General features: G+C 36.6%; 2 protein-coding genes and 1 non-coding gene across 3 annotated transcripts in view; 2 read left to right on the plus strand and 1 right to left on the minus strand.

Moving 5' to 3' along the window:
* LOC116294019 (uncharacterized) overlaps nt 1-14334 on the minus strand; it is a 119569-nt gene extending 105235 nt beyond the window's left edge. Inside the window, 11 exon segments of the mRNA XM_089032471.1 lie at nt 7112-7156; nt 7544-7600; nt 8114-8367; nt 8782-9088; nt 9355-9381; nt 10389-12073; nt 12354-12393; nt 12614-12856; nt 13268-13456; nt 13702-13785; nt 14223-14334. Coding sequence (XP_088888597.1) covers nt 7112-7156; nt 7544-7600; nt 8114-8367; nt 8782-9088; nt 9355-9381; nt 10389-12073; nt 12354-12393; nt 12614-12856; nt 13268-13456; nt 13702-13785; nt 14223-14334 — 3043 coding nt within the window.
* Nucleotides 1868-7668, plus strand: LOC116294024 (uncharacterized). Its single transcript, XM_031701539.2, has 2 exons — nt 1868-1927; nt 3180-7668. The coding sequence occupies exon 2, from the start codon at nt 3271-3273 to the stop codon at nt 6322-6324; it is 3054 nt and encodes a 1017-aa protein (XP_031557399.1). The 5' UTR covers nt 1868-1927; nt 3180-3270; the 3' UTR covers nt 6325-7668.
* Nucleotides 10137-10210, plus strand: Trnan-guu (transfer RNA asparagine (anticodon GUU)). The gene has a single exon. It is a non-coding gene; the product is annotated as a tRNA-Asn (tRNA).
* Nucleotides 14335-17479: the final 3145 nt, after the last annotated feature.

A 17479-nucleotide genomic window follows, 5' to 3' on the forward strand; every position in this document is an offset into this window, starting at 1 on the left:
CGATTTGACGAACCTCAACTACAGACATTTTGTTATCTTAATTTGAAAAATTATACTTGGTAATCAGGCTTTCTCTAGATCACATGACTGTTCATAATCATATTTCAGTTGGGGGGTTTCCAGTAAAGTTATCAGAAAACACATCTGATAAAAGATTCCCTTTAGGGTAAAAAGCATTTCTCGGAAAATTCGGAACCAAAAAGAAGAGATTTCAAGATTCAAAACCTAGCATGCTAAATTCTGTAAAGTCCAAATCGATCTGTGAGTCAGCCATGCCCTGACATAGATCAGCCAATAGTTGTTTCAGGTTTAGATAAAAATTTGAAGACATTTTTAAGGAGATATAATTTGAAGACTAATTAGTCAAATAAAAATTTACGATGAAGATCGGTTGAAGGGGTTGGAAGTCGGTGGGAGGGGAGGGAGAGGGAGAGTTGGAGGGCGCTAGCGAAGTAGACTGCCCTGGGTGCCAAGGTTCTCTCTGAGACACCAATAACAAAGAAACAGCTCAAGTGGCAGGCTTGTCATCCTAACCTTACATGTCATCGTTGATGATAGAAGAAACAGAATCTAAATTTAGAAAAGAAGGAATTTTGACATTGGGTTCGAAAGTAAATCTAGTAGTACATATCAATTATTAGTTTGGTTCTAAACTACTTTCATTCTTATAGCATGGAAGAGAAAAGGAGTAACGCGATATATAACAAAAATACGGTCCAAATACAGTACCAGTATTATTTTTAATTTAGAATAGCATGTTAAATAAATTTTACAGCATCAAATTAAGCGTTCAGTTTCCAATAAAGATTCTCAAATGTCTCAGGGTTCATTTTTTTAATATAAAGTGTCCCATTTAAATGATCAACCTCGTGTTGTATAATCCTTGCAGGCCATCCATATGCCTTCCATGTCACTTCCTCGCCGTTTTCATCCATGGCTTCTAATTCTACTCCACGATAGCGAGGAACGATTCCTTTAAAGCCAGGGATGCTCATACATCCTTCAGGAAACTCGATTATCTTTGGATCAATCACTTTGAACTCAGGGTTCACAAAGATTTTTAGCGGAAACACAGACATCTCCATAGTTTGGAGTACTTCTTCTTTGATTCCACGTTTTCGTATTGCATGAAGATGTTTCTCAGAAAATTCCATAGCAAATATTTGGAGACTTTCTCCAATCTGCGGTGCTGCTATCCCTACTCCTTTGTTTATTCTCATCGTCTTCACCATCAAATCTGTTACCTTTTTGAATTCACGTGTTTGAATGAACTCTTTATCGACTGGTTGAGCAATGCATTGTAACACAGGGTCTCCAACTTGACGGACCTTCACTGGTGATCTCAGTGAAGAAAGAGATACAAGGAATTTTGTAACGCGAAGGTTTAGCTTCGAAGACCCAGTCATGTTGTTTATGTGAACATCCAAGGTAAGTTTTTACTGATGACTAGTAGAAATCTATATTCACTTAACGCATTGCGTTATGTATCAGGGATTTTTCCCGTCTGAAGTTGACTTTCACTTTCGTATCTCAAAAACAAAAAAAAAGATAGGGGAAATCCCCACTGCACAATACGTCCTTGTCAAATGTATACATTCACACTAAAAATAACAATAATATAATTCTAATAAAATTTAAAAAAAGTTCATCTACGGTATTTTTCTATCATCCAACTTCAAATGACTTAATACAATTGGAATTTTATGAAAGTAAAGTCTAATAATATTATTATTGACAATTATTCTCCGAATATCAAATAGTGTTAAGTACGCAAAATGAAATCTGCTTCAATCAGCGGTTAATCAAGATAGGGTGTGGATCATATAAATAAATATCTATCATCAACAGACACGTTATTGTAAAAAGTCGAACCTCGAAAAAGAAAATAATCGTCTTGCAGCGGAATGCTCTTCAAGAAACGCAAACCGTAAGTCAAAATATTTTAATTCTATTTTATCACTTCCATCGATGATTTTGAATGTTTTTCCTAATCACAATTCCGTTAGGATTATGTAGGCTATACCCATTTTACGCCGTATTTGGAATAGGTGGGTTAATTATTGCCTAAATGAGTCTATCCAGTTTCAAAAGATTTAGTAGTATCTTGAGCATATCATAGTGTTCCACTGAAAACGGCATTTCCCTAGCACGCTAGTCAACCGAGGCTTTAGAGCGACACTCGATCGAGGTCAGACGTACATTAATAAAAGTAAGATTTGCTGATGAGTACACGCTTTACGCGAAACGCATGAACTATTTGCTAACTCTTGTCAAAAAAACAGACATCGAAAAACATTTTCATATACAAAAAAAAAAAAAAAGAAAGGAAGAAAGAAAAGAAAAAGGTGGATACAAATGATAATACGGTTAATCTGGGAATAATATTTGATTCAAATAAGGTTAAATCCAGTTTTTCGAGGTAAGAGTATGATTATACGTTGCAAAGTGAAAGAGGAAACATCGAACGACGACTTGGCAAAGCCTCAACATCTTATTAACGTCAGAACCAAACTCATCCTCCTCATACACCAGTTAATACATCATAAAAACATGATAATTACTCTACTACCAGGGCAGGGACTGATAAAAAAGAAGCACATATTCTTAAAAATTGAACCATAAATCCGATAATATCATTGATTTCAGTTACAAACAAAAACTATAAGCAACACAGTCTCTCGAGTCCTCTTGACTAATATGAAACACTCGGTTCCTAAACGGTTTTCTTGAATTGTTACACTTTTACTTACTTTCCTTTTTTCTTTTTTCTAAATTTTTTTTTTTTTCTTCTTCTTTTCTTTTTTCTTTTTTTATATACTTTTTGAACTTGTCCTGCTTTTTCATTCGCACTTGTTGCCTTCCTTGAAAAGTTATGATTTTGACCGCGGAAACACAAAACTAATTAAGAGAACAAGAACAAATATGGTTTCTTTTTCTTGGAAATCCTATTTGACCTTTGGCATTTTTCTCGGGTTTTTTTTTTTCTTTTTTCAATATTTTTTTTTCCAAATTTTTTTTTTTTCAATATTTTTTTTCCAATATATATATATATATATATATATTACTTGCAACTGACGTATTTTTCTCTTGACTTCGCCGTATGTAAAGGAGATGCTTTTTCTTGGTTAGAAATCTTAACATATAATATTTTATTAAAACGATATTTCATTTATTTCTAGGCCATAATCACCATGTAAGTCGATCACCAGATCGCTTTTGCTATTTCTGACCGTGTAAAATAAGTAAAAAAAGAAATGTCACTATTCGATTATGACATCAAAGCAAGCATACCAAGAAGAAGAACTGAACTGTTTCAAGTTAACGGATATCCTTCAAACTGTTTCTAAAGGCTTGAGAATCGTATTTAAGAAAGAGTGGTATAGGTGTACGAAATGTGACTGGAGAGACAAACAAGTCGATCGCGATGAATTATATAGACGAATGAAGATAGAACCAAATACCTATAACCAAAAAGAATTGGAAAGATTCCGATACATGAACATCGAAGAATGGGACTGTACGAAGCTATGTAATGTTATATTGTTCCTTAAACCAAGATACAAATTGTCAGGGGCAATATGGAAACTTAAAAAAATTCGAAATGAAGGTTCACACTACTCAAAATTAAAACTGTCTGCCAGTCAGCTGAAGTCCAAAGCTAAAACCATTGCTGGTATCTTTAAAGGCATTGGCCTGCCTGACATTGCGCGAGAGGTACGGTTTATCGAAAGAGAAAAAAGATTTGGTAGAGGGCCAAATAATTTGGAAGCGGCGTTTAAAGCAGACGTCAAAATCTGCACGCTTCCACTTCCCCCTTCCCATGAATACACGTACAGAAAACAAGAAGTGGAAGATATTTCAAGTCGTTTGGATAAAATTCGAGCTTCAAGCGACGATGACACTGTCTGTGTTTTCTACATCTTTGGGAATGCGGGCTGTGGGAAAAGTCAAGTTGTGCGACAGTTTGGAGAAAAGCATTACAAAACCAATGCGGTTAAAGTTGTCACGACTCTAAATGCTGAGAACAGTACGACGATGGTTGACTCGCTCGGAAAACTAGCTACTGACCTTGGCTGTGAAGAAGAAAAGGTAAACAGTGCCATGCAGCTTTCTGATGAGAAAAAAAGTCTAAGGATTTTGTCGAATTCTGTTCGCTCAAGACTTAAGCATTTTTCGTGGCTTCTTATTGTTGAAAATATTACCAAGAGTTCAAGTTTCAAGGACTATTGGCCCCAGCCAGGTGATCGGACATGGGGGCGTGGCCAGGTAGTTGTCACAACTCAAGATGCCAGAACTGTCCCTTGTAAAAGCAAGTTTACTGACAGTATCTGTTTGAGTAACGGAATGACAGCGGAGGACGCCAAGAACCTTCTCTTTTCTGTGTCTAAAGTTGATACAGAAAATTTCTCAAAAGTTGCCAAGGATTTAAATTATCAACCACTGGCCCTTGCAAGTGCTGCGACGTATGTCAAGATGGCATCTGTTAGCTGGGAAGAGTATATCAGTAAACTGAAAGACGGGAAGCAAGAGAGAACAGAAGAACTATTTCTGAATACAAATTCTGGTAGCTACGGTAAAACCATGACAAGTGCCGTTATGATGTTTTCACGATATATGTGGGATGACGATCCGGTTTTGAAGAAAGCGTTTACTTTCTTGGCATTCTGTGCACCGGAACAGCCGGTCCCGCTGGAACTAATTGTCCAGTACGTTACAAGAAACGACGCTAAACTAGACGAAGGGGTTGTAAGAGGGAAGTTGAAAGCCTGTACTCATTTACTTCTCGATAACATAAGAGAGGAATCCATTGATAAAATCGTGACAAGACACCAGGTTGTCCAGCGCAGTTTTGAAAGGTTGGTCGAAGAAACATCAAAGCCAAGCGCGGATAACTCAGCAGTGTATGAAATACTATCAGACATTTTGGTAACGTTCAAAGTTTACTACGAATCATTCCACAATTCATGGGATGCATCTACTGTCTTAAAGAAGAGGTTGTGCTTTCAACATCTGACAAAGATTGCTGAATTTTTTGCCAGAAAGTCTGATTTCCTAGAGCTTGAAAAATGCATCATTCTCGAGGACTGCTTGGAAAGACTCGGGAACTTTTGTGGAACCTACAGCAAATACAAAACTGCGCAAACTTTCTACCAGTTAGAATTACAGCTGAGGGAAAAGATGTATGGACACGATCATTTCAAAGTTGCATTTGTTCAAAGTAAGTTGGGATACAGTCACTTGCACCTTGGCAATTTAGATGAGGCTGAGAAGTGCTGTTCACAAGCACTTGAAGTTTTAAGACGTGGAAAAAGTGAAGATAACGTCGAGGTCAGTATTGCCGAGACTCTCACTACTATTGGCCTCGTTCACGAAAAGAAAGGAAACCTAACTAAGTCCAAAGATTTCTTAATTGAAGCTCTTGATATATTAGATGATCATCCGCCATCTGATCTCGAGGTTAAAGCTTTAACTTTTAATGCGTTAGGAACTATATGCTACAGACTCGGGGATTACCATGGCTCGTACAACAACATCGAAAAGGCGTTGTACTTACGCAGGAAGGAAAACAACCCAAAGATATCCCAGTCACTCTGCAACTTGGGTTTTGTTGCCTCTGAGATAAATAAGCTAGAAATAGCCGAAAAATACCTGGAGGAGGCATTTACTATCACCGCGTCCAAGTATGACAATGATAACGATTTGTTTGGCTACATATTTTGTAATAAAGGAATAGTCTCTCGGAGGAAGGGCAAGCTTGACGAAGCAAAGCAGTACAGTCTTGAAGCTTACGAAAATTTCAGACGTTCTGGAGATGATCCGATCGATATTGCTGAGGCAACTGACTATTTAGGGATGGTTTGTTATGAACGTCAGGAATATGAAGAAGCTAAGAAATGCCACGAACAAGCAATTGGTACTTGGAAAAAAACCTATGGGCAAATAATTCATCCAAAATTAGGTCGGTTTGAGCAAAATCTAGGACTTGTCTTTGAGGCAACTGGTGACCTGACGTCCGCCATGCAGCACTACGAGACTTCATTGCAAATAATGGAAAGTTGTGGTGAATTCCACCCAAAAGTGGCTGAAACTTTGGACAGAATAGCCTCTGTTCACAGGAAACTTGGAAACACTACAGAAGCTTTGAATGCTAGTAACCGCGCCCTTGAGATAAAGAAGAAAATAGCAGGTGAAAGCAACGATGATGGACGGGAGATACGAAAACGATCACGTGATCAAATCCAAACTCCTATGCCAGGTACAATCGACAAGCCTGATTCAAAGAGGCAAAAGAGTGCATCTACACATATTCAAGTGTTTGGGTAGCATACCATCTCAGTAATATAAAGCGAACATTATGATGTACAGTCCTTTCATTACGTACAGTTTATCAGTTAGTGTACATGTTTATAGTATTTGGTTTGGACTATTTGTACTGTATATATACAGTAAGCCTCAAAATTCCATTACTTGTATTTATAATTTCGTGTTTAGATAGCTGAAAAGCTACTCTTAAGATTATAGACAGACTTTTTTAATATTTGAAGGACAAAACAATTAATCAAGCCTGATAACTTATAATTGGTATAATGTTTTCCACTTCAGACCATGAGACATGGTCTAGAGTATGTTTTTTTTTTGAGTCGTATCCATATCTATGTGTCTTTTTAAGCCCACCCTTTAAACAATGAAATGATACACTAGGGAATGGCATGTGGTCTGAAATTGGAAAACATTGCACCCAAGCTAAAAGGGTCTATATAATTATAATTATTATCACAATAATAAAAGATAAATTTGAAACATCATTTTTGCATAGCTTAAGTTTTTGTTTTGTCCTTCAAATTGTATTGGGAAATTATAGAGATTTTGGCCCATCATGTGTGGGCATCCAATAATACTGCTTGGGCTGCCTGTGGTTAGATGGTAGAACAATAAAATCCCTTTGCTCTAGCAAATTGAATTCTTTCTTAGATACAATGATTGTATTGTTCCTGCAATCTAACATGGCTGCTGCTACATGGTGGTGCAAAGCCTCTATTTACTGGAAGGAAGCTTTATACAAGATCCAAAAATACCATTTATTTCTATATTAGCATTAGAATGTAAATACCTTTTCTTTTGGTCGGCGTTGTGACTGGAGGCCTGGCTGTTGGCCCTAAACACAACATATTATTCAATATTTATTGTAAATAAACATCAAGCTTAGTGTAAAATAGTGGGATAACCTAAAAACTAAAAGACTAACAAGGTCAAAACTTTGATACTATGATATTAAAACAAACCTATCTGTATAGGTAGTATGTTTTCAAAATTAATATAAATATATTTGTTCAAGAGTGTTGATGATATACGATATCACATAACGTCAAGCTAGTGCAAAGGTGCAGTGGGAGGACTAAAAACTAAAAACCGACAATGGTCAAAACTTTGATACTGTGATATACAACCAAGCCTTTCTGTATATAGTATGTAGTAGAGATCGTATAGAGTATTAATGATATATATCCCATAACATATTATTAATTAAGAAATATTTTTTTACCTGTGAGTGGACACAAACATATCTTACGCGTAGCATGGATCAGAGCTCCACCACTTCCTGTTAAAGGAATATTAATATTTGCTGATTTCTAAAACTATTATATTAAAATGTTTAAAAAGTTGAAATTGTGGGTCATTTTTAAGATATATAATACTACTTGATACAGTGCTATATATATCAACCCATGGCTAAGAATCCCAACCAAGGAGCCAAAAAAATTAAAAAAAAGAAAGAAAAATATTAACATAAGAAAAAGCTTTTGATCCTCAGATAATTAAAATATTTTCAACTTTTGATGTGCAGATCAGTCCATAGTAAAACTCCCGGCCCCTAAAAACTAATTATTTTATGTCTGACTTCCACCCCTTGGATTCAGTCATGTCCATTTTCCCTAGATCATTGGAGATAGTTGAATTTTAAAAGCAAGTTGCTTCTCGACTTAATTTGGTATCTTATAATTTCAATACAGTAATTCAAAAATTTGTAGCTACTTAAATAATTGCAAGTTGGATTGGATGGGTCGAATGATAGGGTTCATCTGAGTGGGTTACAGCATTATTTGTGACTTACCAAGACAGATAGCATCTCTGACTGGGTTTACAATAAATTGTAAGTGAGCCCAATCACCAGTGAAAATGTGAGTTCTGCGCGGCATAGAAGCAATAGTATCCAGTTGTCTTCCATTAATATATCGGCCAATACCGATGCAGAAAATCTTTACACCACTAGCTTTTAATTTCCTAGCTGGTCGAGAAACATCATCTGTAGATCGGCCATCAGTCAATAGTACAACTATTCTGGTACTACTACTTCGACGTGGATTTCTTGGTATGAGAGATAAAAAATGTAGTTAAAATATATAAAGTTAAATAGTACCCTGTGAAGAAAGAAGCCTAAAATGGCTCAAAAAAGAAAATAATAGATAGATGGAGAATGGATTATAAGGGAGTCTATAAGCAACAACTCAGTAAAATGTTGCTTTTATTTAATATATTTAATTTTTTTTTTCCACTTTTCGTTATTATCAAGCCTGCTCTTTCAAGCCCTGCCTTATCAAGCAAGAATACAAAAGGATATAATACTGTAGATTTTTGTTTTGCATTATCAACCCTATTTATAATAATAAGATTAATACACTTAAACACTATTGTCAGTACAGTATTGCGCATTTGATCATATTCACATGTTAAAGTCGCTCTTTATAAATACTAAATATTAGTATTAGTATTATTACATACCTAGTAAAAATCTTTCGTGCCGTCCAAAGAGCTCTTCCAATTCTTGATCCAGACTGTGGGTTTCTAATAGATCTGCGCAATGCATTAAAAACTGCTCCATTATTTCTGTAGCCATTTAAGCCAAATACAACCTTTGAATGAGTGCCAAAAACCACCAAACCTATACGTGCGTAGGTACGAGATACCAAAAATCCTGCAGTCAAGTGCTGGATCATGGTGATCTCCCTCCGGAAATTCCCAATTCCATGGCGTTCCACACTCTTGGAACCATCCACAAGAAATACAATATCTAATGGTGCTCTGCAGGCTGACAAGGTAAGAATAACAACTGATTAGTTCATATTACTTACACATACTAAAACGTTCTATAGCCTAACTAATGCATTTGATGTAATAGTATAGCGCAGCACGTCGGATTGCAGCTCAATTTCGAGAACGAAACAGTAGGTTCCCAATTCTCAGGAGATTGAAATTCTTTTGTTTTGTCCTTCAAATTGAGCTCATTTGACGTTACATGTAAGGGGTCTATATAAAGCGATATATCAGAATGCAAATTCAAATAAATGTACTTACTTGATGGCGCGGTTGGCTTTCTTGTGGCTAAAAATAAAAACGAAAAAATAACATTTTAGGTAAAACCGATAGCGAGTTTTTAAAATTTCACTATAACGAAAAGTAATTGCTGTCCAGAAACAGATTTTTGCAGATATTATTCGTGAAAATCTATCAAATTAATCGAAAAACATATTCCGCGTTTCCTTGGACTTTATACGCTGCAGTACCTTAAATTTCTTCCAAATTTCAAAACATTTTTTTAAAAATTAGATCCACAAAGCAAAGACAACAAAAATCTTAATATTCTATAGTGTTAATTCTTACCTATGTGTTAAAGAAAGCATTTTTCCCGGTGTATTTTTGTTGAGGTTTTAAAGGGAAAATAAACAAAATGTCTGACATCTGAAAGGGTTTCTTATTTTAGCGCCAAAACACGAGAATAGAAACGAGGCTGGCAGACGCGTCAAATAGTCTTATCTACGCATGCGTGGGAATTTTTTTCTTGTAGTTTACTTTTTATTCTTATTTTGCTATTTCCTTTCTTTTTCTTTTTACTTTTCTTTTCGCTTCCTCGTATTACTTTTTCAGTTGTTTTTTCCCCCTTTCTCCTTTGTTCATTCTTTTTGGTTGACCAAATTTTTCAATCATATAATTGTGCTTTCACGAGTTATTTATTTAAAACGTGATCGAAAAACTAGTATAGCAAAAATGAATTGATATTTGCGGATGATTATTGCAGTTTTTGCCTAAAGTCTTTTCGTAGCATTCAGCTTTTATTCATTACTTCCCAACTTCATCAAGTCTCCGTGGCGCAATCGGTTAGCGCGTTCGGCTGTTAACCGAAAGGTTGGTGGTTCAAGCCCACCCGGGGACGACTTTTTTCCCCGGGTGATATTATCAGTTAACATTTTGGGAATTTAGCAGAAGATTTCTTACTCGACTCGAATGAAACAAAAGAAATAAGACCAATGAGTGGCGTTAAAGCACGGTACCGTTAGCTTTGATTTTTTAAAGCTGAAACAAAATGTGCGTCAATCAACTATAATACTTACGACAAGGTGGGCAGATACTTTGGATTAGTTTTATTGGTCTTCTGAATTTTATTGGACTCGTGTCGAACTTTTCGTTAAAAGAGCTTGGAGCGTCATGATCTTGTTCGCTAGGCTCGGCCTCTTCGCTTGACAATAATGAATCTTGTGGGCTGGTGTTTTCTTCCAAGGAATCAGATGGGCTTACGCTATCAAAGGCTTCATGACTTTCCGTTTCTGAGCCGGGTAGTTGGATGTGATGTCCTACTTTTGAATCTGCTTCTTTTTCCGCTTGTGCAATAGCTGAACTCAAGGAATCATGATGATCACTGTTTTTTTCAAGGACCGTTTCCAAAACAGGCGCTGCATTCGAAGTTTCTTCTTGGGCAGGCTTTTCATTCAAAGCTTCAAGATCCAACGTCATGTTCTTGTTTACTGTAGAATTGACCGGCAGAGGAAACGACTCATCCTTGGTCTCCTCTAAACCCATATCTTCTCGCTTGCTACTTGAAGCAGTAACAACTTTACGCTTGATTGTTTTAGGGCTTGCAGTTACACCTTTCTTGTTGGGCTTTGCCCTCGGAACATCGTTTCTGCCTCCTGCATTCTCGTGTGGAATCGGTAGCATCTCTAAGCCAGGGTAATCATGAACTTTTTTGTCCAGGGCAGATTGTTCATCCTTCACGTCGGATTTTGCAGGCTCTTCAAGATGATCTTTAGCTTTGTTTACGTCAAGGAAATTATCTTGAAGATCATCAGCTTGATCCATGTTGGGAACTTTGTTTGAAGAATCCGTAGTGCCACTAGTACTTTCTTCCGCAGTCTTGTCTAGCTGGACGCTGTCGGGAAGTGATGGGAAAGCACTTTCAGTAGGTGTGACTTTAACGTCGTGTGACTCAGTAGGGTGTGTTGGAGCCACAGCTGCGGTTGATCTAGCTACAGTGGGTTTAGCTACCACGTGATTATATTCCTCATATTCCTTGTTTCCAGTCTCCTTTTTGCCACTAGTACTTTCTTCCACAGTCTTGTCTAGCTGGACGCTATCGGAAAGTGATGGGGAAGCACTTTCGGTAGGTGTGACTTCAACGTCGTGTGACTCAGTAGGGTGTGTTGGAGTCACAGCTGCGGTTGGCCTTGCTACCGTGGGTTTAGCTGTCACGTGATTATCCTCATATTCCTTGTTTCCAGCCTCCTTCTTGAGAGCCTCAACCATGTTAACATTTTCATCAGAAGCTTGTGTTGGATTCACAGCTTTCGTGGGTATGGCTGCAGTTGACATGGCTACAGTAGGCGTGGCACGGGTACTGCCTGCTTCATGTTCATGGCTTTCAGCTTCTTTATCCTCATTAACTATCACAACATCTTCTTCAGTAGCTTTAGTTGGCAGTTGAGTTGGCTTAAGGGGGTCTTCCTCATCATCACTTAGTGGCACCTTGTTGTTAGACTTTTTTTCGTCTATACTTATGGGGTCACTATTAACATGAGCTGATTCGGACATCTCAGAGCCTGGATCTCTAAGTACCACAGGAGGTTTACCAGATGCCTTAGAACTCATAGCCAAATCTATAGGAACTGCCAAAGAAGGATTAGTAGGATGTGGAAGGTCTTCCAAAGGGCTGGCGGTTGGCTTCACGACTTCTTTTTGCTCTGTCGCATTTGGCATCGCCTTTGACTTAGCTGCGTCATTCTCTGATCCACTAGAGAGGAAGCTGTCAAAAATAATAAATATATGTACTTTCTAGTTACTACTGCATTTCCTTCAAATTTTCTTTTGGAATAAAGACAACTTATGCACTTTACAGACGTGCCGTGCCGGTGTCGTATATCCAAGCATAGTATTGCATAAGCAGTGATCTCGCGCGCTGTCATTAGTTGGATGGATAATTATAACACGTCGATTGGAACCATTCCATGAAGGTGCCGTGCCATTTCACAATCATACAGTGTACCTTCGAAATCTACTTCAGTTTAAAACTATTTGATACTTACCTATATACTTCATTTCCCCAAGGGCCACCTTCACCATCACCTAAGCATTGGTAAAGATAATAATGATAGTATTTTAAACAAAAAATTGACTATTGCCGCACTGATCAAGTTCACACTCGGCTTCAAATATATACTCTCGGACAGAGGTAATTTCCCCCTGCTCTTGGAAGTATAAGCAGCGAATTAAAATACAAGCCCCAGATTTCTTTGCTATAATATATATTTGTGGTGCATGGAATTTAGAATTTATACATCCTTACCACGACAGGCTTTGCTGACTCCATATTTCATGAAAGTTCTATCAGCATCCTTTCCACCGAAGCATTGACCGCCATTTTGGATGGCAAACATCTTCAGTTGAAAGTCTTTGGCTGCCTTAGCGCACTTTACCAGAGCGTTTGTTCTTGCCTTGTAGTCTGGCTCTTGTAGGAGTGGATGCTTTCCTTCCAGCGATGGTATGGCGCGTTCCCATGTGTCCCGCCAACAGCCAACGCTTTTGAAACCTGCAAAAAATGGATTGGTTTGTTAACCCATGGCTCTGATATACCGGTCAGTACGTTGAATCGACCTGGCCAAGATGCGAGGAAAATTATTCCTTCTACACAGATATACTGAGAAACTGTCCTTCAAAACAGGATTGTTGTTTGTTTTTTTAAAAGAAAAGCTCTAGAAAAACAAATAAAAGCAGTGATATCAGAGAATTCCTATCACGATTTTTCCTTCCTTTTTTTACTTAGAATTTCTAATTATAATTTATGAAATTTTTTTATTTTTCTTCTATACTTGATTATGCTTTGCCATAATTTCCTAAATACACAGACCACTGAATCATGCGTAAGAGGAAAAGGGCGGTCACTACAGAGGTAATAATAGTGGATATAACAATATAAACACATTAACAAAATCGTACATACTTTGCCCCTCAACATCATAGACCTCGTTGCGGTTGGGTGGCAAATCATCAGATTGCTCCTGCCCTTGAGGCAACATTGTCGGAGGCGGTGGAAAGGCACCCGCTGTTCCTTGATAGCCAGCCACGCCCTGATCCACCCCTACGTAAGGAGCAGGCGCTTTTGTGACCATTGGAGAACATGGTGGCCGATCTGGAATTAAACACAAATACAAGGATAAGATTCGATCATAAAAGACTGATGACTATTTTTATATTTGTTAATATGTAGTAGAAAACGCCATAAGATTAATTATTATACTTTTGTACCAAATCGTAACATATAGACAGTTCTCTTTAATAAGTATACTGCTGTCTTTAACTTAGTAGGATTTCTTGTAAATAACGAACACGGAATAGTATACGGCTATCTACTGTAAGCATTTTCTAAAGACATACCTGGACAGTACATCCCTTGCGGACAGCAAGGAGTTGCTTGTCCGTCATTCAACTGATTGGCTTCATATGTTCCAGCCGGATAAGCTATAGTATAACAATAGTCATTATTATATATAAGTATTGATAATTAATATTAACGGTACATAAAAAAGAATTTTCATTCACTAGATAAGACAGCCATATTGGTGCACCAAACAAAAGCAGCTTTATACACAGTTTTTTTCATAAAAATAGAGTTTAATTCCCGGAGGTTAGAAAATGTATTGTTTTGGTACACCAACATGGCCGCTGTGACGTCACGTGAAAACTTTCTAGAGATTATTAAAAAGATATAAAAACAAGTACAATACTCCTATCTTTTATCACAGCGACCTATCATATATACCCAATACAAGTCTGTGTATGTCAAATGTTTGGGTAGGTTGAGATGAGGAGGAGACGCATTGGACGGGACTAGAGGGGACTGGAGGGGAGGGGAGGGTGGGGTACACATAATGACTATGAACAAACATTCCACTCACCTATGAACTGCCTTTTGTCAGTTTTATTTTGTTTTTGAGAAGAAGTCTTTTCTCCTTGCACGAATATTGCTAATACGAATAGATATCCTACTAGTAGGTAGTAGGTAACCATGTCTGGTCGCTACTAAATTCAAGCTGTAAAAAAAAAAAAAAAAAAAAAAAAAACAGAATCAGACACCGATATCAATTCAGCGTCAACCTGTGCAATCTTGAGATGAATTAGTGAGTATTTTGGTCATTTACTGCATGGAAGGTAGTGTTCTGCCGTCCTGGGGCTGATATGTTGATCCGTCAAAAATGTCATTCCTTTTTCTTCTGTCAGTCAAAATTACTTTCTTCCTTTATTGGTTCCTCATTTTATTTTACCCCTTTATTTTCAGCATCTTTTTTGTTGTTGTTGTAGTTGTTGACCTGGGCCCGGTTGTACGAGGGTGGATAGCGCTCTATCTATCCGATGGATAAATCTTATCCACTGGATAAATTTATTGGATAACAGTATTTACTTATTCATTGGATAAGGATTTATCCATCGAATAGCGCTATGACCCTTCGTACCACTGGGCCCTGGCTGTGATTGTCTTTGACCCATCATAAATTGCGGCCATACAATGGAAATTTGAAATATAAATACTCGAGCCAATCGATCAATAAGCTTGAATTGGCCCGAAAACAACACTAGGATAACAAACCCTTTTACATTGGCCAAACCGCACTCAAAAGCGTTTTAAATCCTACTTTTTTGATATTTTATTTTGTAAAAAGATATCTATATGTTACATAACAACATACAGCAGTTAGAAAAAAACTAAAAGTAGATAATTTAACATGCATATATTTCTGGCTTGGTATTTCACCTTCATCACCCCGGCCCAGACAATCACTTTTACGATTGATTGGTAAGCAATGAAAAAAATCGCTGTTTCAAAATTGTGTTTTGTTTAGGTGGCTATAGGAGAGCTAATTGGGTAACAATTTTGTTTTCATAACGCGTTGCATTTTTTCCCTTCAAACTAATCCTTGTATTAAGTTTTTGGTTTTACTTCGAATATCTTCAAGATAAAATAGATTAACCTTCTAATTACCCTCTAACTGCGCAGAATGCATGAAATCAAATAGTATATACTGATCTCACTCATTCAATTTTAGTGCTAATATATAAGTACAACATCCCTAACTGAGAGTTGCTAGGCGAATCAAAAAATACTTAGCGCCAACAAAACCGCCGAAGAAACTGAAAATCTCAGTCAGTTACCATTATTTGTACAGGTGAAACTGTGACTGCTTCGCTCAGACAACCAGATAAATTAAAGGATAAAAACTCCGGACCTTTTGAGATGTGCCGGATTGCCCTGCTTTGTGATTTAGCATCATTAAACGACTTTATTTCAAAAACAGCAATGCATGACCGACACAGTTCTGGGATAGTTTGTAGAGGAAGACTCTAGATTCGATAGGGTTCGAAGCCAGAAAAACGTTATCCAAACAAAAAACAAATGTGCAATCGATCATAAGAAGTTTTTCCAGCGAAGAACGATTTTTTTCAAATAAAAAGAAAAGCAGACCAAAATAATTAATATTTCCATGATGAGAAACTGTAGGTATTGAATGTCGATAATCTTGGAAAAAGCCACTAGTTTCCGATGTGAATTGGAGGTTCAAGGGTATGGTTATTAATAATTGAAAGGTCAAACGGCAATCAATGGGTGAAAAGAGTAAGACAAAGAAAAATCGTTAACCTCCTTTTTTTCGAAGAAAAGACATTCCGAGCCACTCAATGGACTTGCCTTTAAATTTTAAAGAAAGTTAAAACAAAATCAAGGAACTTCTCGAAGAAAATTTGTTTCAAATATTAGTTATTATGGAGAAGAAACTACAGCTTTTGCCGTTTACATAACACGACTAATATTTCTCTCAAAAGAATTCTTTTTTAAATTTTGAAGTATCCCAATCTTATAAAACAATAGTATGGAGTTTCTAATACTTACCTTTTATACGTTGAATCACTGTGAAGTTCAACGTGGTTTACATTATTTTGTAAAGGTTTAGTTGCGACCTTCAACAGAGGTCGAATGTTCCGCTGAACTAAATTCTTATTTAAAACAATTTTAGTTTTTATATTCACGTTTTAAAACCCGTAAAGAAGTTTAAAATAAAAACATCAAAGAATAAACAACTGGTTCAACTTCTAAGAATGTAGAATATTTGCATGGTCAATTTAAAAGCTTAAATCCTTTTTTCGTTCAAAAATATTATTTTTGTATAAAAATTCCAAGTACTTTTTAACGCTAAAATTGATTTTATGTAGTCTAATGTGCAGAACAATGTACTTAACTTTTACTGAAAAAAGTTTTTATTTGATTAATTATAAACAGGTACCCGACCCCTCATCGTGTTTTTTAAGGCAGCATTTGAATCAATGGTGGAAGAGTTGATCAAATTAGCTTGGAATTCGCAGATAAACACACTCTTCTTTTTTCCGCATTATTTCATCTAGATCTTAATAACAAATTAAAAAATTAGCAGTTTTTTTCTTTAGATATTCCTCAAATGTCAAGCCTGTTCCAAAATCAAGGCGCTTTCCGTAATTTTATCCGCACATATACGATATTTCCCACTTTAATTTTTTTTCTATCAGAATTGACAAAGAAACTCGCGTCACAAAAAAAAAATCACGGACTATATATCGTGTCACTTAATAATTTTTCCCAAAAAAAACGCACAAATCAATTTACAAGGCAGTTAGCTTCAACGCTTTTTCTTGGAAAATGGTAAATACTTCGTAACAAGTTAAAATAGTAATTCACATTATTATTCTTTAATGGATGAGGTACTTTTCCTTGTAAGTTAAATGGTCAAGAAAATTTGTATTGTGTTTAGTTGGGCTAACCAATAAAAGTTCACTTGAGTTTAGGAAACGTTAATGAATAATTAAAGTAACAAAGGCAAGTATAAAAAAAACGCAATCTAAAACAATCCACACTTCACAACTACAATAGCTTTAAAAATCCTATCCCATCCCCCTGAAAGAAGTGCATGACCCCTCTCCTCACCTACTAATTGTTTCAACCACATTTGATAAATATTGAAGCTGGTGCTAATATGCTTTAAGACAAAACATATACCCCATAGAGAAAAGCATCCATAAACCTGTAAAAATCTTCTATCAAATCACAAAAGACAAAAGCATGGCAGCCAGCTTGCTGTGGTTAACGAGAAATCTTTTGTTAAATGGCAACATGGCCTTGATGACATAACAT

Source organism: Actinia tenebrosa, unplaced genomic scaffold, assembly GCF_029948245.1.
Source record: "Actinia tenebrosa isolate PJP-AT-01 unplaced genomic scaffold, QUT_ActTen_1.0 PGA_scaffold1__47_contigs__length_23844297, whole genome shotgun sequence".
Taxonomy (NCBI): domain Eukaryota; kingdom Metazoa; phylum Cnidaria; class Anthozoa; order Actiniaria; family Actiniidae; genus Actinia; species Actinia tenebrosa.